At 38.9% G+C, this 21,851-nt stretch overlaps 1 protein-coding gene and 2 long non-coding RNA genes across 3 annotated transcripts; 1 reads left to right on the top strand and 2 right to left on the bottom strand.

Annotated features, from left to right (window-relative positions):
- Positions 1–4,116: 4,116 nt before the first annotated feature.
- On the bottom strand, positions 4,117–9,654 carry LOC119418957. Its single transcript, XR_005187234.1, has 4 exons — positions 9,576–9,654; positions 8,700–8,799; positions 8,360–8,452; positions 4,117–4,131 (listed from the first exon to the last, which is right to left on the bottom strand). It is a non-coding gene; the product is annotated as an uncharacterized LOC119418957 (long non-coding RNA).
- A 1,853-nt stretch (positions 9,655–11,507) lies between these two features.
- Positions 11,508–15,951, top strand: LOC119418956. Its single transcript, XR_005187233.1, has 3 exons — positions 11,508–11,582; positions 15,514–15,632; positions 15,797–15,951. It is a non-coding gene; the product is annotated as an uncharacterized LOC119418956 (long non-coding RNA).
- Positions 15,952–15,966: 15 nt separating this feature from the next.
- LOC119418954 (ADP-ribosylation factor-like protein 5A) lies at positions 15,967–20,422 on the bottom strand. The gene is made up of 4 exons (XM_037686248.1): positions 20,365–20,422; positions 19,656–19,803; positions 17,632–17,715; positions 15,967–16,309 (listed from the first exon to the last, which is right to left on the bottom strand). Exons 2-4 carry the CDS (start codon positions 19,797–19,799, stop codon positions 16,154–16,156), a joined length of 384 nt encoding a protein of 127 aa, XP_037542176.1. The 5' UTR covers positions 19,800–19,803; positions 20,365–20,422; the 3' UTR covers positions 15,967–16,153.
- Between the last annotated feature and the right edge of the window lie 1,429 nt (positions 20,423–21,851).

Here is a 21,851-nt window from a genome sequence, read left to right as displayed (position 1 = left end):
ACTTTGAGACTGGCATGATGCAACATTCTGTCTAGTGATGATGCATATGTGTACAAATTTTTTTTTTAACGATCTTGAGCGAGTCAGAATTTATGGGCGGGACCAGAGAAAGTTGACGAGGTGTGGATGGAGATGTTGCCGTGATGCGTCCACCGTTCGACGGGCGTATAAAAGCAAATACGTTTGAAAAAGGAAACAACTTTAACGGAGCAAACGAAACAAGGCAATGTTGACTGAAGAAGGAACCCGCCTTCCCAAACTGACTTTACAGCACAGCCGTTACTTCGCTCACATGCATTCACTGAAGCGATTAAAGCCCAGACTTATTCAGCATTAATTCAGTTTAACATGAACGTCAGCGACTCAGATTAAAACAGTTGTTATGAAATCATGCGAGGGGAAGTGACGAATCGCCACGAAACAACAGACAAATCCAAGACATGCAAACGAAATGTTTTAATATAACTGACAGTTTTTAAAAGTTTTAAAGTCCAGGACTTTTGAAGTTGGGTTTGGTGAGGAAGTTAACGATTAGTGTCTTATCTGTTGTGGATAACTCTTTAATCGATCTCAGTTTGAATAAATAACGTACTGATGAGCTAACGACTAGTCCTAGTGGGCCCAAGATCAACATGGATCTTCTTAAATGTCAAAGATTTCACTGTGATTCATGCAAAAGTTTCACAACTGATGATTTTTACATTACATTGATATTCTGGCAACAAACAAAAAAAGCTCTGTTACTGTACTGGTCTTTTGATTTTATTTATTTATTTTGACTGATGTTTTTCTGGCTCTTGGGACATGGGGTGTCACCTCTCTGGTGGGGAAGGAACCTGAGCTCATGCGTGAGGTTGGGTTTTAGACTAGATGTAGCCGGCCTCGCTTCAGCACCTGGTACAAGTTTTTGAATCAATGTCCTTTAGAGGGCTTTGACCTTATTCCACTCTGAAGTCATCCATGGAGAGAGGTGTCGACCTGCTTATAGCCATACTCGTATGTGTGTATAGGTAAATGGTAAATTGTAAATGGACTGTATTTATGTAGCGCCTTTCTATCTTATCAAGATACTCAAAGCTCTTTACGACAATCTGTGTCCTCATTTACCCATTCATACAGCGCTCTACTAGATCTATACAAAGACCAATCAGTGCTTTATCACATTCATTTCTCTTATTAGACCTTTATTTACACAGGTTAGTTCCCATTGAGCCTTGAAGACTCATTTACGAGCGAGACCTGTTACATATAACATAGGCAGATGAGATAAAGAGAACATGAGGGTGAAGGAAGCCAAAATATCATGTCTCACAGCATGTCCTGGCCAGGGCACAGTGTAAAAGATGAAAAACAAAAAGACCTCATAACATAAACAGCAACATACAATGACATCATAATACATTTATGCATAGAGGTCAACAAAGGCAGTGAGTTGTTCATGGACACTCAGAATGTTCCAAAGTTCTGATAAGATGGTACAGTGTCTATCAGCAGCACAATTCTGATAAGGCCACAGATGTTCTCGGGACTGAATGGAACTGATTTCTGTCTGACTTCAAGTTCTGCTGGCACACTCAATGGCGAATCCAAACAGCCAGATTTGTGAACGTTCTGCCCGGTCTGTGATTGTTAGCTTTCGCCAAGGTCGAATCCTTCATGCTGGCGAGTTCCAGGAGCCACAAGTGGCCTACAATTCTCAGAAATTGCGTCCAGCTTGCAGTTGATCTCGTTAAGCGCATGAGTCTGAGAGCTCGAGACACGGATTAATCCTTCACATAATAAGGCTGGCAGCTTTACCACGGCCAAAACTGCTGCAGATGTCTTCCCAATTTGTCGATATCCTAGGTATCCGCCAATTCCAAAAAGCAGAAACCCTGTTATCATAAATCCAATAATGTACACATCTTCTATGTCCTCCGTGGACAGAACAGAAAGGCACATCAACGTCCACTGACCCCAGGAATCCATGACATACCCAGCTGTGTGCATCCATTCAGGGCATGAGAGCTCTCCAACACGCTGTCATCTGGTAGAAAAAAAATTATCAATTGCGTTGAGGGACCAGATGACCAAATCCATAATAATTTTTGATTTGTAAGATGTGTAAAGAGAGGCTCTGAGGAGGTTGACAGGACAAGAGAGCAAAAAATGCAGGAGAGAGGGCGAGAGCGACCATCTTCGTCGAGATCAAAAGAGAGAATGGGACACGCATTGGAGGAAATGAGGGGTTCACTGGACAGGGACAAGTCAACATGCGACTGCTGGTAGAATCAAACCCCCAACTCTCCCAATGGAGAATGACTGCTCTAACCACTCAGCCACAGCTGCCCCAGGTACAGACTAGATGTAGTCAGGCTCACTTCAACACATGGTATGAGTTTTGGAATCAATGTCATTTAAAGGGCTTTGACCTTATTCCACTCTGAAGTTGCCCATGGAGAGAAGTGTCGGCCTACTTATAGCCATACTCGTATGTGTGTATAGGTGTTTGTGTACTTGTTATTTTGTGAGGCCCATTTTTCCAACATATGCTACATTGTGAGGACCAACTTCTCCATATGGGGCCAAAGCCGGGGCCCCATATGGAGAAGTGCCATTGGTGGGTTTCAGGTTAGGTTTAGGACTAAGGTGTGAACTGAGGATGGGTTAGGTTTAGGGTTAGATATGTACTGGTAATGGTTAGGTTTAGGGTTAGATATGTACTGGTAATGGTTAGGTTTAGGGTTAGATATGTACTGGTAATGGTTAGGTTTAGGGTTAGATATGTACTGGTAATGGTTAGGTTTAGGGTCAGGGTTAGGGTTAAGTTATAGAAATTATGAAAAATGAATGGAACTCAATGCAAAGTTCCTGCAAAGATTGAAAGACAAACTTGTGTGTGTGTGTGTGTGTGTGTGTGTGTGTGTGTAAGTGTTTATGGAGAGATGGATAGGTGGATGGATGTATGGATGGATGGATGGTGTTTATATGATGCAGCACCATATTCAGTGGAATTAAGGATGTATGTTTTGTTTTGGCGGCATGGTGACACAGTTGGTAGAGCTGTTGCCTCTCGGTGAGAAGATTGCCCGTTCAAATGGAACTGGCTGGAGGTCTTGGGGGGTCTTTCTGGGTGGAGTCTGCATGTTCTCTCTGTGCTGCGTGGGTTTTCTCTGGGTACTCCGGTTTCCTCCCACAGACCGAAAACATGCATGTTAGACTGATTGGTAACTCTGAACTGTCCTAAGGTGAGAGTGAGAGAGTGAATGGTTGTTTGTTTCTATGTGTCCCTGTGATGAACTGGAGACATGTCCAGGTGTCCCTGTGATGAACTGGAGACCTGTCCAGGTGTCCCTGTGATGAACTGGAGACCTGTCCAGGTGTCCCTGTGATGAACTGGAGACCTGTCCAGGTGTCCCTGTGATGAACTGGAGACCTGTCCCGAGTGACCTCGCCTCTCTCACAATGATAGTTGGATATGGGCACCGGTGGGCACCGGTGGGCACCGGTGACCCCCACGACCCGAAAAGGAAGACGTGGGTAAAGAAAATGGATGGCTGTTTTGTTATTGTTATTCTATCAGAAATGTTATGATACTCCTGCAGGATGTTCCCTAGAATGTACTGCCACTACTACTTACACTTGCCAATAACCAAAGAATTATATATAAAAAATGTAAAAAACAAAACGAAGGTGATGTAAACGTCTCATGAGTCGTATTTGTCTAAACTATTGTGCGCAGTTGCAACACAGGTGTTGTTTTAAGATAACATCAATCTATTTTGATCTCGGCCCCAATGGGACTTTTTGTTAGTTTATCAGTCAAGTCAGAATTAAACTTCTTTGCTAAACTGAAAACGTACAAAAAGTTATTTACATGTGCGTGATGTTGTGTTTATTATCTTTCCACATAGCTACATTTCAAAAGAACTGCGGCATCTTTTAAGGGTTGGATTAAAAAAAAAAAAACATGCACACTTGGCAAAGCTAAAAACACAATGTGCCTTGCTGAATAAGACAGCCCGTTATCCATTCGGGCATGCAGAGAAGAGCCTGCCTGTTTGAACTGTTGTACCTTGGGAGGGGGTACTTTACCTGTTGGTACTGAGTCCTGTGCTCAGTGACAGTCGTCGATGAAATCTGCTCAACATACTACAAATATAGGACACACTCTGGGTTTTCAAAACAAGGCATGGGAGAAAGAGCACAGCATTTTTAAGATTGAGGGTGATTTTTCCCACAGCTCTGGTGTTTGGCCCTCACTGCTGCTCCACGAGTCAGGCTATCACTCTGCACTGTCGCATTATCAGCTTCTCTGTAAAATGTGAACAAACTTTCAATTTAGTTCATAAAATGAGAGGATTATTTTTTTATTTTGTAGCCTCCTGTCAAAGGCTCATTAGTTCCTGAACTCAAGGTAAATAAAAGATGGGTAAAGTCCCCATCCTCAAATACACCATGATGTAATTGTCACAGCAGTCAAACTAAGCTAGCATGATTCTGAGGATTAGGTGCATTAAAATGTTGTCGGTGCTATTTGGGCCAGTCTTTAATCCTTGGACTAAATTTATGAACACCAGATGACAATAATTCTATTCTTATTTGTCATTTCGCACCTCGTTGCTCCGTTTATTGGTTGCTACAGCAGGACGCAAGCTGCTCAGTCGTATGATCAACCGCATTTTTACAGGCTGGTTAAGCCAAATCACGATGAAAATACTTTCTCTTTAACCTAATCAAGATATTGCACACATTATTTGTTCTAAGATAATGTGTTCTTGAGATTTCAAGCTTATAGCAGCAGTATCTAAATTAGTTTGAAGCGGTGAAAACAAGAATCTCTTCCGCTGAATGCCCTTGTGTCACGACACGACTACATTTATTAAATAAACTGTTCCATTTTTAAAAGATAACAATGTGGCACATTCACTCAGGAGGTTGCAAATTAATGTGACTAAAACTAATTGTAGCATAAGTAAAGCTTCATTTCAGTATCGTAATATTACTGTTTTTTTTTATAGTTTGGAATAAAATTTATTGGGTTTTTCCAAATGTCATTCTGCTCTGGTAACAGTAACATATTTTATTAATTTATCATAAAAGCCTCTCACTCATTACGCTTGTTTAGACCATTTAGTTTTAAACCTAACAGTTGTTGCAACTTGAAACAGATTCAACTTAAGCAAATGAATTATCTGTGGAAATATCAGAAACATTCAGCTCAAGAGGCTTGACTAGTTAAATATTTTCTACAAAACAGCAGTTTTCTCATAAAGGGAAAGATTTCTAATGGAACAGTTTACTGCAAGTGAAGTTAACATGATTCCACTTCCCTCTTTGGAAATATATACACCTTGTGAAAGGTTTAGTGATGAAGACTATGCTTATTTTGCTGGTTATTACCGTTTTTTATTGGGTAATTTGGCCCTCAGGCCAAATGCATAAACAGTACGTACACGCAAAAACCAAATATTCTTCCTAATCTGGGTTCTTAGAGCAACTTAACACTGACTTGAAATAAAAATGACAACCTAATTTGATATAAACTTAACTACTACAGAGTGAATTTCAATTTGAATTTGTTGTTGTTTATTATGTATTTGCTTACTTACTTCTTACTTACTTACTTACTTACTTACTTACTTACTTACTTACTTACTTACTTACTTCTTCTTTTGGCACTTACTTATTTACTGATTTATTTACTTATTTACTGATTTATTTACTTATTTACCGATTTATTTACTTATTTACTCACTTCTTACTTACTGACTGACTTACTTACTTAATAAATACTTACTTATTAAATACTTAGTTATTAAATACTTAATTATTTATGTACTTATTTACTGATTTATTTACTTATTTACTCACTTGCTTCTTACTTACATACTTACTTCTTCTTTCGGCACTTACTTATTTACTGATTCATTTACTTATTTACTCACTTGCTTCTTACTTGCTTACGTCTTACTTACTGACTGACTTACTTAATAAATACTTACTTATTAAATACTTAAATAATAAATACTTACTTACTTATTTACTTACTTATTTACTCACTTACTCTTACTTGCTTACTTTTTACTTACTGACTGACTTACTTACTTACTTAATAAATACTTACTTATTAAATACTTAGTTATTAAATACTTAGTTATTAAATACTTACTTACTTATTTACTTACATACTTACTTACTTCTTACTTATGTACTTACTTCTTACTTACTTACATCTTACTTACTTCTCACTTGCGTACTTAACTACCTACTACATACTTACTTCTTACTTACTTCGTACTTACTGACTGACTTACTTAATAAATACTTACTTATTAAATACTTAGTTATTAAATACTTACTTACTTATTTACTTACTTAATTTTTTAGAGCATGCAAAAGTTAATAAAATATAAAATATAACTAGAAGACTGACCAGAGCTGAGTGAAAGAACATCTCAATCGTGTTAAGCAACTTTTGTAAGAGGCTTTAATATTCAGATCTATCAGACAGGAGAGAAGCATAGAGGTGGACGAACACTGAACCAGAAGAACTACACCTCCCTACAACATAGCGCACAAGGACTTTTTTATTTGCGCTCCAAGTTTATCACCCACTGAACAAAATTTAACGAAAGTCACCGGATGAACATCAACTGATGAACTTTTGAATTCAGCTCAATTCAAGATGGCTGCACAGCCAGTCAATGTTAAAAAGACAACACAAAAATGTCTATAACTCAGTGGATTTTATAGAAATTGGTCTAAAATCTGGTGAGATAACAGCTGACTCTGATCCCCAACAAATATTTGAAGATCTAACAGAGCCTTAAAGGTTATCTTTGAATATTTAGAGTCAATTTTATCTGTCTGTTAACAAAACAACCCATGAATCACTGGATGGATTTTAATTAAACTTTTGGAAAGTGACCATTGGATCTACAACTGATCCGATTCAGGATGGCCACCACAGCTAATCAACAACCAACACAAAAATAATGCCATCAGTTTTACATTTACTGAGAAGAAATATGGTGGTAGTATGAGTGTGAGGGAGTTCAGCGTGAAGATAAAACCTGATTTACGCCGTTGCTCGTCTCATTTTCACTCCCTCGCTCTCTCCCCCTTTCACTTCGAAGCTCTACGTGCTGCAGAAATCAATTTCTAAATTTGTCTAAATGCCACTCAGACAACTCTACACTTCACCTCTTACGGAATCAAGAACTTGAATCATTTTTAAATGAAAGGGGGAAAAAAGTCTCAAAATAACGACCAAGAATGAACAATGACGACTTTTGAATGAACAAATAAACATCGAACAACTTTAAACTCTATATTTCGTCAGCGCACTATGTTTCTCTCCATTCTGTGGATTAAATAAAAGGCCGTCTTGTAGAAAACAAAGCAACATTTCTCCACAGTTCAGATGAAAGTGCTAGTGAAATCAGAGTGTATTGAGTTGGAGTCTGTCCATTCGTCCCACCTCCCAAACAATTTGCATCTTTACAGCAAAGACGACAAATTCATTGATATTTTATACGGGAGGTAAATGATTCTAGAAAGATGCTTGACAAGCATGATAGGTAACACCGACACAACCACAAGCATCATTCAAACTCCCTTATAATATATCAGCACTGTTCATTTTGAACAAATACGAGGCTAACTTTAATCCTACTTCCACAGGAAATATGGGATTAAATGTTAGCCTTCTGCTTTCACTCTTCCATCAGACACTGCCGCGGAGCCCATGAGCAAAACAAAGCAATACACATAAAAAGACACAATATCATGAACTTCCGTGTATGTGAAGCTTATTCACATGATCTGGACAAAAATACGATTAATAGTGATGCGTAAAGAACTCCTAACAGGTCACTTGAAACCAAAAAAGGAACTTTCAGAAAATGACAAGCGCCCAAAATTACAAGTACTGCCAATTTCAGAGTAATCTAAACTACATAAAAAAGGATGTAATCTGATTTGGGTCCATTGCTTGGATTAAATGTGTTGATAAATTAACTGCAGACGTCGGTGAAACGAAACACTTTAGCTGTCCTTTTCGTAATGATTACATCCTTAAATAACTTTAATGTGTTGCTGTCTGCTGTAGGAAACAGGTAAATATATCCGCACCTAAACAAAGACACCAGTAGCACTTAATGTAACTTTTAGTCATGTTACAGGTTTTAAGGACTTAATACTCCTTAAAAGGAGTCCATCTGAAAATGGATCACTCAGCTATGGTAACGTAACGAGCCTTATTTAACGGATCATCTGTTAAATAGTGTCTATCCGCCGAATGAAAGCGTTCCATTCCCACTTGAGTGGGAAAAGACAGCAGCAGAAGTCAAAGCAAATGGTTGAGAAGACAACTTACCTCTCCCAGAACTTCCTCCTCCTCCTCCTCCTCCTCATCATCATAATCATCATATTCGTCAGGATCTGCCATATTGGCACTGGTTTAAAAGCTCTGCGCAAATAAGAAAGATTGCATTTTCAGACATGTATACTTTAAACTACAAATATGTAATAATTTATCTTCACATTCTGAAAAGCAGTGAACTGCTCTCATTTCTGTAAAAACGAACTTGTCTCAAGCGAGCGTTTCAGGATGCATCCAACCACCCCGTTGAATCTTATGGCTCTTATTTATTTGGGGAAATAAAACAGCAAACGCATGCTGGATAAATGTAACACAAGATGTGCGCCTGCCATACCAGATAAAGATTCCTGTGGTTCTTCCTGACAGTACGGTGGTTTTACTTGCCATTCACAGGGGCCTCAGTCTGATACCAACTTTGTGATTTGCCACACTCCCTAAACAAAATAAGAAAAAGTGTTAAAATCAAATAAATAAATAAAACTGACAAATCTGAGTCTGCATGACGCGAAACGTAAATTAGGAAGTCTAACAAGGTTAAACCAGGTCATCTGGACCTTGTTAGATTTTTCTACCTGGATTATTGAGCATGCATGAGGACATAAATTAGGAAGTTTAGTGGGTTACAATGGGCCCTTGGCTCTGAATATGACAGGAGCCCCCCTCCCCCTAAATGCCACAACACAGCTGAGCGAACGGCGGCTCCTGGCTGAAGGCTGGCGACAGCTGCCCTACAGTGCCTCTGCTATTTGACATGTAAGCCAATGCCACCGCCTGATTGGCTGACTGTGTTTAGCAAATGGAGATGCAATGCCTTCTGAGGCTGCAGGTTAAATTTAGGATGGCACGCTAACTACCTTTTTTAGCACCTGGTGGCTCTCTCTTTAAATTAAAATAAAAGAGAAATATGCAGAAACGTGAATGTAGAGAGGCAAAATAGTCAGACGGATGCTGAGCCTTTAAAAGAGCTCAAAGACGGTCAAAACGGCCGATGGGAAATCGGATAAATCCAAAGCTGGGTTTGCTTCAGTCTTGAAGTCCTGCTTTGGTTAGTCCTCTCAAACGCAAGAAAAACTTCTTATTCCTCAGTCAGCTCCTCCTACGTCCAAAAGGCAGCGGAGGATGGAGACAGCGGACGTCCGAGCAGATGGAAAGCCATGCAGGGCGTAGAAAAACAGCGTAATTGTGTATTTTAATCCCGTCCATTGCTTACCAGTTGTGTTTAAGTTTAATGGTCTCCCAAGCCGCCAAAGCCTTCCCAGCCTCCCTCCAGAGAAACGCTGGGCGACAGCACACAGCTGCACTTTCTAGCCAGGTTATCATGTGGGTGACACAGCCAATGAGAGGCTGTCGCTCTCAGGTTTCAACATCTAAATATACTAAAGTGATCATTTCGGAAAGGAGCACCTGTCAAGGCTAAACACATCAGTGAGTACGGGGAGAGGGATGGCCGGGTCTCACAAACACAACGGTGAACCAAAATGACCAGTATCAACGGTAACTGTGAGAGCAGGGCCTGTTTTTGTGTCTTCCTGAAAGATTTGGACGTTGACCTTGTTGCAATCAAACACATGACCCAGTGAGGAATGGGCTAGCTTTAGCTACGATGTGCTGAAGGCGTCCATCAGATGATCCTGAGCTGGCGTCATCCTGTCAAAAATCAGGTCACAAAGTTAAGAGCTAAAAGTAAATCCACGTTCCAGCAAATATGATCTACGTTACATTATTTGTTTTCAAAAGTGACTACAGGTGAAAAACTGGAACAGTTCAATTTTATACATTTTCACCTTTCTATTAGTACAAAACTTTACTGGCAAGAGATGTGCATTTAGATTCAAGACCAGGGATAAGGCTGTATGATTTTTTTGAAGTAAAGATAAATTAAAGGGTGATTAAATGCTTCTATAAAATGGGAACAAATAATAAAATGCATCATAGATTCATTTAATCAGTTTTTTTTTTTTAAATATTGTTGCAATCTGCCAGAGTCTTAACTGGAGTTACTGGGAAAGATCATATCTCTCCAGTTTTAGGTTCTCTCCACTGGCTCCCTGTCAAGTCCAGAATAGAATTCAAAATCTTATTCTAACCTACAAAGTCCTCAACAACCTAGCTCCATCTTATATTTGAGATCTTATTGTTCCATATTTTCCTAACAGAGCACTTCGCTCTCAGACTGCAGGTTTACTTGTGGTTCCTAGAGTTTCTAAAAGCAGAATGGGAGGAAGATCTTTCAGTTCTCAGGCTCCTCTCTTGTGGAACCAACTTCCAGTTTCTGTCCATGAGGTTGACACTTTGTCCAGTTTTAAGACTGGGATTAAGAACAAAGTCCATGCTCAATAATCCAGGTATACAATCCAACATTTTTCAGTCAGGTCATCTGGACAGTTTTTTTTTTTTTTTTCTGAAACGTTTCACCTTCTATCCAGAAGGCTTCATCAGTCAAGGAAACACACAACAAAACTGATTCTTCCTCCAACAGCTAAAGTGGAACAAACCAAACTGTCAACAAGGAAGAGGGCCAGCAATGGAGGAGGGGGCGTACCAAAGAGACCATCTTATCTCAAGCAGAACTGGTTTGTTCCACTTTGGAGTGAGCTGTTTTGAAGGTCGAATCAGAATTAAAGGTTTGTGATTGTAGGCCAGTAGAGAGGCTACTGCCTAGAAGTACCAGAGCAGTTTTGGTTTTCGTAGTACAATATACTCAATAAATTCACAGTAATATCTTGATCATATGTTGCACAAGTAACCCTTGCTGTAAAAAATTTGATTTTTTTTTTTACTTTTCATTTGTTTCTGAGCAGTTGTAGAGCTAGACACCTAATTTCAAAAGCTTTAGGATTTTATAAACGTTTATGAAATATTTAAAAATAAAACATGTCTTTTAAAACTGAAATCCACCTGCCACTAAAATAAGTTGTGCAGACCTTTACTGTGCACATGCAAAACGCTAATAGAACAAAAGAAAAAAGAAAAAAGTACAGTATATGTAAAGAATGATAGCCACCATAAGTCTGGTATGTTGTGTTTGTCCTCTCACTCTGTCCCAGGCTGCAACCCTGGAAAACAAGATGGACAGCAACAGCTGCATGTCTCCCTCTCTCTCTGCTGATTTCTGAAAGTTGGAATGAACCTCCGTTCTGTCATGATCACCCGAGGACGACTGCTTGGTCACGTCAGAAACATCCCATCTGCAAAACTACAAACCAGTTACTAAAAGGTGAGTTTAAAATACCATATACGACTTTCTCACATACCCCAGTGATATATTTTATGTATCCATCAACCATCTTTTATCCGCTTCTTCCTTTTTGAGTCAAGGAGGCCACTAACTTTTTTATTTTATCTTTATTTCTGTAAGTATACCTACCTACCTAACACCCAACTCACTCTATTTTTCCACCTGGGCAGTTCAGCTTCGATTGGTTGATATCTTCCATCTGTTGGTGGTACATGCCATGCAGGGGATCTTGTAATGGTTCTTGTTTCTCCTTTTCCACACTGGGTCTCTGCTGCTTGGGACGTTCACTTAGCAGTTCATAACTGGGGGCTTTCTTCCTGATGTATTCCAGGACTGTAGTCGTTTCATCCTGTGTAGCTCTCTGATGCTGAGGAGTCCACAGCTTCCCTTCCTTCTCCTAGTGGACAGCCTAAGGGTGCTGGACTTGGTGTGAAAGCCTCTGTACATTGAGGAGCTTTTGAATCTTGATGTTGGGGGATTCTATATCTCCTCTTTTGGTCAGACTACTATACCATCAATATATCTGATGACTGGCACTGCATGTGTGCTGATGGCTTGGACTTTGTTTGTTCTTGCAAGTCAAATAACTCTTTGTCCCATGTCAGGTGTGTAGCTGGAGCTTTGAGGCATAGATTGACAGTCTTTAGAGACTAGTATGGTCAAGTTGTGTTAGTTTCATGGCACATCTATCTTCAATGTACCTTTCTGTTGCTCTTAAAGCTGGCTAATTTCTCTCTGTGTGTTGCCTTGATAGCTTTCAGAAATGCTCCTTATTAGTTGAAGGTTTGATCTTATAGCCAAGAATTTGAAGGACCACTGTCGCTGCGGTGCACGTCAGCTTATTGGTCTCGATGATGGTGCCAGTAGGAGTAATAGCAATGCTATATTCACATGTTCTAGCAAACTTTCAGAGGGTACTTCGTCACTTAGCCTTGAACAGGCCAGGTTGTAGGTATCTTGCTTGGTCACGGTCTTCACTCTCAGGTCAGCTGCCCTTGCATTTAGTTCCTCAGGGCTTTTCAGCGAGGCTTGAACCTATACTCAGATGGTGGGGCAAATTTAATATACAGAAAACATTGTTAAATGTACATTTTTATGTATTTTCTACACTGTATACAGATATTGGCCATCTTGTTTCATTTTTTAACTTATAAGTGCTGTCAATTAGTTAGTTTAGTGTATTTATTTTTTTGTTTTTATTATGAAAATGTGTGATTTCCAGATCAAATAAAAAATATAATATAAAAAAATTATCAAAAACCCTTGAAACCAAGCACTAACCCAACCCACTTTAACAAACACATTCTTTAAATTTATCTTAGCATTATTGAAGAGCTGGAGTTTTTCTTGTTTTGTGAACATTACTTTTAGATGAATATTAAAAGGTATCATTATCATTCAGGGAGTGCAGTTAAAAAGGGCAAGAGGCAAAAGAAACACCATAGGGATTAATGATACATCATGCTTGGTCACTAGTAAAAATTGACTGATGACTAAACTGGAAAACAACAGCTGCAGGAACATAAAAAACACCAACTGGTCACTTTCTATGTAGTAAGAAGCCTTAAAATAAAATTATTGTTCCGACAAAGTTTACAAGGTGGTGATGGTTGCCAACAATAAAGAAATCTTCAAGATACAAACCTGCTGTAAGATGTGTCAACCTGAGTAAATCATAGCTAATGAGACATACAACCCATTGAATATGAAGCAATTATGAAAGTGACCAAAGAAGTATTACCTACTTTATTTATTTATTCTACTAAGCACCTAAAGTGTCTTAAAATATATTATTTATTTGTAGCACTGCTGCAATGAAATAAATTGCACACACTTTTGAGATTTGAATCATTTGATCAAAATTATTATCGTACTTGCCGCTGTAAACGCCGCACCACCGTATAATTGCATCGGTCCAAATATGTTTAAATAAAGTGGGAAAAAAAAACAAATATGTTGCTTCGTCGTATAAGTCGCATCTATTATCTACTGTACTATAGTAAAGGCGTGTCTCAGTTGAACTTTTCCTTAATAAATACACTTTGACGGTCAAATCAGCTGCATTTCAAAAGCCGATATGTGGAAGCCGGAGCGCGCAGAAGGACGACTCGTTGTGCATTTCTTTGAAATTTAGCAAGATAACCACCTAAAAACAATTATTTGTTTGCTCGACATTATAGCAAAGGCGTGTCTCAGTTGATCTTTTATTTAATAAATGCACTTTGACGGTGATTTGACGTTTCCTCCAGGAGTTACGGAGCGAGACAAGGGTGGATTTGTACGGCAAGCCAAGTGTCTCATTAATAGCCACTTTTACCTACTAATGAGACACTTGACTTGCCATATCAGTCGAGGGCCCTCTAGTGGCTGAAAATGGTAGTGTTCAATATTTTCCATGTCAGAATGAATGAAATGGTCAGATCACAGCCAAAAATTGGTTTATAAATATGGGAAAAAAACAAATGCGTCGCTTCGCTGTATAAGTCGCAGGCATTCTAATTTATGCAAAAAACTGCGACTTACACAGCGAAAAATACGGTACTTCTTTAAAGACACAAAAACATTTAGGCAATGAGCTAAACACAACATTTAAAAACTGGATTGAGCAGAATCTGTCGGGTTCTCTTGTCGTCCGGGGGGAGCTGGGAGTAGAGCCGCTGCTCCTCCGCATCGAAAGGACTCAGTTGAGGTGCTTCATTTGATCAGGATGCCTCCTGGACGCCTCCCTTTACAGGTTTTCCAGGAACGTCCCACTAGGGAGGGTAGGAGGCCCCGGGTAAGACCCAGAAGTCTCTGGAGGGACTGTGCATCTTCTCCGGCCTGGGAACACCTCGGGGTCCCCCAGAACAAGTTGATAAGTGTCGCTGGGGAGGAGGAGGTCTGGGTTTCTCTCCTGGACCCGTTGCCTCCGTACTTTGGTTAAACTGACTTGTTACAAAGAAATTAAATCTGATTATGCCTCAGCACATTTCAGAACATCGTCAAAACAAGTTCTTGTTTCCCATTTTAAAGAAACGGCATTTATCCGTTCACGCGTGAACAGCAGAGAATACAAAACTATTTTTGAATAAGTTCCTACAAGTTTACTTGTTTATTTAGACACAATTACATTTAAGTGCATTATGGCCATGCACCCTCACATCTGTCTGAGCTACAACCATATGCTCCTTCTGAGATCATCAGACCTGCTGCTTTTGGTTGTACCAAGAAACAGGCTGGAGCTCAGAGGAGATCGGGCTTTTTCAGTCACGGGCCCTAAACTTTACATGTCCCCAACGTCAGACAGGTCACTTCACTTCCTGTTGTTAAATCTCTCCTAAAAACACACCTGTAGTCACTGACATTTAACACAGTGTGATTTGATTTACTAGTTCATCGTTTCTGTTTTTGATGCTTTTAATACGTCTTGTCATTTTCCCTTAATTACTGCCTCGATCTTAACGAGTAGCAGGTAACAGCTGCTGTTTTAAATGTGATTTATAAATTTGACAGTTGGGCTATTTCTTAGTTTTGATAATCATCACACTGTGTGCTGCTTTCATATGGACCTACCTGGTCTCTTCTCTCCCTGAATCCTTCTCCTAACACTATGGCTCGCTCCTCTCTACTCCTGTAGCTGCTCCCTGAACAGACTCAAAGATCATGAGCTCAGGTGGCAAATCCTGCCCCCTAAAGGACAGAAAATGGATTAGTCACACATTGAGCCTTGTGGTTAGACTATTCCTAAATATTTTGAGAGTTGCTTGCAAAAAATATTCATTTAAAACACAATTAAATTTATCCTGAGCGGATAAAAACACTTTATTTCAGCGATTACTCATAGGGACTGAGAGGGAAGAGGGGATGTTAAGAGTTCACCCTCCTTCAAGCATGTTTCAGTCACCACTGACCATCATGACTTCAACTTCAGCTGCAGGCACCAGGTTTTAGGAGAATACTGGACTGTACACACAGGGGGGCATTGAAAACCACCACAGCCAGTCCGGCAATACTGCAAGGCCACGATGGACAAGAACGCACAGCTGTAAAGTAAGTCCACGTACAGGCAGGTCCATGTACCTCTGCGTGTTGCTGAAAGAAACACCGTGCAGAAAATTCTCTTAAATAATTTCAGTGTCTTTGTTGTTCATTGTCCCACTGGAAATATCCTCTTGTTGTTCTGAATTATGTCTTTTTTGTCAAATAAATTACAGAAGAATACAACGTCCTGTAAGTGCTTTGCCCACGTCCGCTTCACAGGAAATGATGGAGAGGAGAGGACCATCCGTCATCGGATCTCCCCCCCCCCCCCCCGAGTCCTCGTGTGTTGAGGCAGAAGGCAAACAGAAAGGGCGCACTCCTGACCAAAGTCATGGGGGTTATCATCTCACACGCAGCCGTGACATCATCCACTCAAGACCCTGGCACAACCTGGGGGCAAGGAGGACATTGGGAGCATCACTGAGATGTTAAAACATGGAGAGAATAAAACAGAAACACAAACAGACAGTATGTACAAATCTGTTCATGTAAACTTAAATATATTAACGCAACAGTCGTGAACAGAGTCCTTACCCCTCCCCCGTAAGAGCACAACAGGCCTGGATGTGCCATTGGTGGTCTTTGACCGACGTTAGTTGGAGGCTCTGGGAGATCTCAGCCACAGACATGCAACCTTTCACATCCTGTTTGTTGGCGAACACCAACAGTCCTGCTTTCCTTAAATCCTGGGCAGAAGGAAGTAAAAATAAAACATAAAAAAATAAAAATAAACAGATTTCAAATAAAAATAAAGTTGCTCAGATATTTCAGTTTTTGAATAGCTTGTGGATGTTATTTTACATCACTTTCCTGTATTTGAAGTAAACTATGAGTAGTGCAGGATAAAGGGTCAGACATCCAGGTCATGGCTTCCTTAGAGAACCTGTAAAACTAACCTGGGTTAATTTACCTCCAAGGATTTAGTGCCTTTCCTTTCATTGTGTTGGCCACATGTTTATTCATTTATAGCTATGCCAATGTAGTTCTGGTAAGATGTATTACAAAATAACGTCTTGGAAAGTTATTCAAAATAAAAGAGACAGGCATTTCCTGGCCTTTTTACAGTTTGTTACATCAATGGAACTGTGTTACTGCTTGTTTTACTGAGTATTTAGGAGTAAATACATAATACATGACAAATAATAGGCATACAAATACAAGCACACACAATATCCTGATGCTCAATAATCCATGTCTGCATGACGACTAACAGTTTGACAAAAGTAAGTAAACATATGTACACCCACTAAATGTCCCTCTTGGTGAACCAGTTCAAAATGAAACCACATACGTAATAAGCTGTGAACAGCGCGGCGTTCTGAACACACTGAAAACATTTAGTCTGAACGTGATTTCAATATATTATCTGGTGTTCTTGTAAAGGTCTCGTTGCTTTAGATAGAACAGATTAAATGACTCATCGAAAACATCAAGTTGAAAACAGTTTAACCAAAGGTCAAAGGTCAGGCTGTTTAAAATAGGTTAATCAGCATTTCCCCAATATATCCTTTTATGAAATAAAGCAATTTTAAGGCAGAAATCTGTCAGTCTGGCAAATTAAAAAAAGCTATTTTAAATATTTGTATAGGACTATTTCTGCTATTGTTTTTTAAATATTCTTTTGACCAAAAAAAAGCTGTAAACTTATAAAAACCCATTTTCAGTGTCAAGCTTTAGGAGTTTTATCACTCTAATCACGTTCCAACGAGTGAGTGAACTTTCACATTATGAGGGTTGTTATGTTTGATGTGGTTTGTGAGCGTTTCTGTTAACATGCCCGTACAACTAAAGTTGTGTAAATGTATTTTTGAAAAAGCAAAAGCCAGCGAGGAACCTTAATCAACGTGAGGTCTGACGAAGACTGCGACTTCCAGTACTGTCAGTTAAGGAAGACGGATTGATGCACAGAAAATCAATAACCTCTTATCAATTCTATGAACTAAATCCTTATATCTGTAACGTTCTTTAATAAACAATAAGACAATCACCACTTTTAACTTTTACTCACTTCGTGTGCTAGCATTCTGTAGAGCTCTTCTTTGGTTACAGAGATTCTTTCTCTGTCTGTGCTGTCGACCACCACAATAACAAACTACACAGGAATGAGAACAGAGAGCACAGTTGATAACAAAACTGCAGATTCATTTAGTCAAACCACAAGCACTTTAACACACAACAGACCTTTTTCACAGAAACAGGAAGCTCACAGACAATGGGTTAACTCATTTCCACTGTAGCAGGGTTCCCAACACTGGTCCTTGAGGAACACCATCCTGCATGTTTTAGTTGTCTATCTGGTCCAACACACCTGATTCAGTGATTTAATTGCTTCATCAAGTTCTGCCGAAGCTTGTTAATCACCACTTCATTCAAATCAGGCGTGTCAAAGCAGGGAAACAATTAAAACATGCAGAATGGTGTTCCTCAAGGACCACAGTTGGGCACCATTGGCATAGTAAACTTTAAATTGAATATTCTACAGTTTGTCTATATTTCTGCCTGAATAACTAGAAAATAGACAGTAGCGTAAAATTACTTAACATATGGTGTCTAAACCGCTTATAGATTCAAGTTATTTTTAAAGAGTAGCAACTTGTTTTAGAATGAATCGTTGATTGGATAGTTTCCCCCGAGGGAAATTAATTTGTTATTAAGTAATTTAAATTAATTATCTTTCTGCCTCAAGTCTAGTTTTGCTCCTCCTGGATTAGCTTCAGCTCCGTAATCCGGTCACAGTTAAACGATTTGTCCTTTGGATTCAGTGCATCTCTTCCTTCTGAACCATTATCTTTTATGGTGGAATTTACAAAATTTACTGTATCGTTAAATTATCCATATCGCCTCCATACAGTGAAGTCTTAGCTGTTGGCGGGTTTGTCCATTTGAATTGACTGACTTTCATGCGGTGAAATCCAGACTTTAACACGTCCTTTCATACGTGCTGGAAGAACAACTGTTTCAGTCAAAGAGGCTTGGAACAAGGTTCTTACGCAGACGATCACAGCCTTGTTCAACACAACCATCACAGACAAAGTAATACACGCTTCCAAGTTTAATTATTCACGGTCTCATTGTTTTGCCTGCAAACATTTAGATCTTAATCTGCCAAAAATAAGTGAAAACAAAGATATGGGAGTTTTTTGTTTAGTGCTCAAATACTGAGGTGCACTTCAACAGCTCTGATTATACCGTTTTTATTTTCCATTTTTCTATGGTATCATGTAAAAAGAAAAAAAAAAAACATTTCTTAATTGAAAATATGTTATTTTGATGGTCAAATCTTGTTCCATAATCATTATTCTCCTCTCCATTATTATTATTTTTATAGCTACTAAAACAGAAATGTAATTTCCTGTGCCAAGGCCACTGAACGAAGCCACACCACCACTGAGCCTGGCGTTTAGAGTTTCTACTGGTTACAACACTCGTCCTTTTCATTCATGTCAATTTCTTCCCAAGACAATGTGGAATGTGTCATCTGACCCAATACACATTTTAACTGCGTAATGATTCATGTCAGATGCTTTCAAGTCCAGGAAAGTAGGACCAACAGTCTCTTAATGCTTTTTTTAGACTAGTGAAGTTTTAGGTGGCATTTCAGAATCTAATATTTTTATTGCAATGCTTAAAAACTAATTCTTTGACTGTATGTTAAAAAAATGAAGCAGATCTGAAGTGCCTGGATTAAGGTTGGTCTTATTTTATAGACACTATGCACAGTAGAGGGATCAATATCCAAATCCATTGCATAAATTAAAATTTTTTTTTTTCCTTCAATTTATTTTTTATGCATTTGTTGAAAAAAAAATGCTGGACATCCTTTGAACAATTTATATCAAGACTGTTTTTATACTAAAGCAAAACTCTAATTAGCAGTTGGAAATAACATTAAAGCTTTTATTTCTGGTATTTTATATCGATTTGACAAAACAAAGATGTTTTGCTCATTACGTTTAAAAAAAAAATTCTTAAAAAAAACGTTTTAACCTTTTGTTTATTAGCATCAAGCGAAAGTTAAGCCAGAAGGATCACCTCTGTGTTTGTGTAGTATGTATTCCATGATGACCTAAGGGACTCCTGGCCCCCGATGTCCCACATCAGGAAGTGGGTGTTGTTCACAACAATCTCCTCCACGTTGCTTCCAATTGTAGGAGAGGTATGCACCACCTCGTTCATTGAACTGCAACATACCACAAGAATCACTTTAGACCATAAGTCACACAAAAAAAAGCTTTTAAGCTTTACATTACATAAAAAGCTCTGCACTTACACTGAACAAAAACATAAAAGCAACACTTTGGTTTTTGCTCCCAAATATCGTTCACAAGTTTGTGTAAATCTGTGTGAGAACTTCTCGTTTGCAGAGATGATCAGTCCGCCTCACAGGTGTGGCAGATCAAGATACTGATTACACAGCAGGATTATTGCACAGGTGTGCTTTAGGCTGACCACAATAAAAGGCCACTTGAAAATGTGCAGTTTGATCACACAGCACAATGCGACAGACATTGCATGTTTTGAAGGAGCGTAATGAACGCAGTGCTTCTACCATTATCCAAGGAGGCCACCCCGACCCGTCACCAGAACCGAGCGCCCCAACTACCACATTCCACCCAGGCAGACAGCTCCGCTGCTTCCATACAGGGAGCGGAGATTGTAGCAGCTCATCTCAGACTTATCATTTGTAACGCTTCACAACAGCTAACCATGACAACTGGAAACACTTTATCATGATACTTACAACTGGTAAAGAATTGTAGTCTTCCCTGCATTGTCCAGGCCTACAATAATGACTTTGTGCTCTGAAAAACAAACAAAAATAATAATAATTTTAGAGTTTACAGACCACAAGAATCAGTTCTTTATTATCATTATACACAAGTACAATGAAATTGAGAGTCACTCCTATTTCAGTGCAAACATGCTTAAAAAACACCCTAAAAATATTTTAAAAATGTAACGAGCTATAGATATAGCACTATGAAAGTAAAAAATAAAAGTTGTTTCACAAGTATATAAATTTGAATATTGCACATTATGGATATTAGTGAGGTAATTAAGAGTATGAAACGTCAGTAGAAGTCCAGGGGTTTGGGAGGTTAAGATTATTAAATCAGTGCATGTGTGCATCAATGCATGGTTTAAATGTTGATGCAATCCATTTATAAAAATATATTTTGATATGCACTGGCCTTAAGGATTCAGCTCACATTTTGGATAACAAATTGAAAAGATTTGCAAAATTAGAACCACTGGGACACTTTGAAGCTGCAGTTTATTTCAAACCCACACATTTGTTACAGTACAAATTTCTCAAGTGTACATGGGGATGGCTGCGACGTTGAGGGGCTTTAATGAAAATATAAACAAGATGTGACAAGTTGGGTTGGCTGTCTGCTTTTTGAACAAATGTCATCTATACATACTTGTATTAGATGACACACCATGAGAAATTAAAAGAGGTGGTTGTGTTTCTACATTTTGTTAAATAAAGGCCCAGCATTAGGCATCAAAAAAATTAAAAACCATTCTCAAAGCTTAAACTTGATTAACATGTTTCAGGTCATGTGACAAGACGAGTACAAAATGAAGAACAAAGACTCGTTTGTTTTATTGGCGATGGTCAAATGGGTAATTTGGAGAAACTGGAGCATGACAGAATGCGATAATATCCACGTTACATGTTTGGAAATTAATCAGATTCATCTTTAGGGCTGAAAGCAAAGCATACACACCCAACACCCAACCTCATGCAAAGAAAAGATTTACCGGTAGATAATGTCCTGTTTTAAAAAGGCATTAGCTCCAACTTTCTTTTAGGATGTTACAATTTAAATGTCCTACAGAAGCTTTTAGATCTGAATTTATTTTGAGTAGCATCTGTCAGACTTCACTTGCAGTCGTAAAAGTATTTAAAAAGATACCACCAACACCGTTACATGGTTGTCACACAGCAGTAAAACAATCTGATGCTACAAGGACGCAGAAACATACGTGCATAGACGTATTTAGAGAAATAGTAATTTCAAAATCTGCCTTGCTGAACTGCAGCAGAAAACATTTTTATTCTTCTTTGGGGAATTACAAGCCCTCAGAAAAAGCTTTCAAATGATGGATCCTGCTGACGACTACAAAATAAAATGTTCTCAGCACAATGCTGCCCTGACTGAAACTAAAGGAAACCAGTCTACCTGAGACAAACCAAACCAGTCTACCTGACACAAACCA

The sequence above is a fragment of the Nematolebias whitei genome, chromosome 13 (assembly GCF_014905685.2).
Source record: "Nematolebias whitei isolate Nwh7 chromosome 13, NemWhi1, whole genome shotgun sequence".
In the NCBI taxonomy this organism is placed as follows: Eukaryota; Metazoa; Chordata; class Actinopteri; order Cyprinodontiformes; family Rivulidae; genus Nematolebias; species Nematolebias whitei.
Note: the sequence above shows the minus strand (reverse complement) of the source record. Positions and strands in the feature narration are given on the sequence as shown.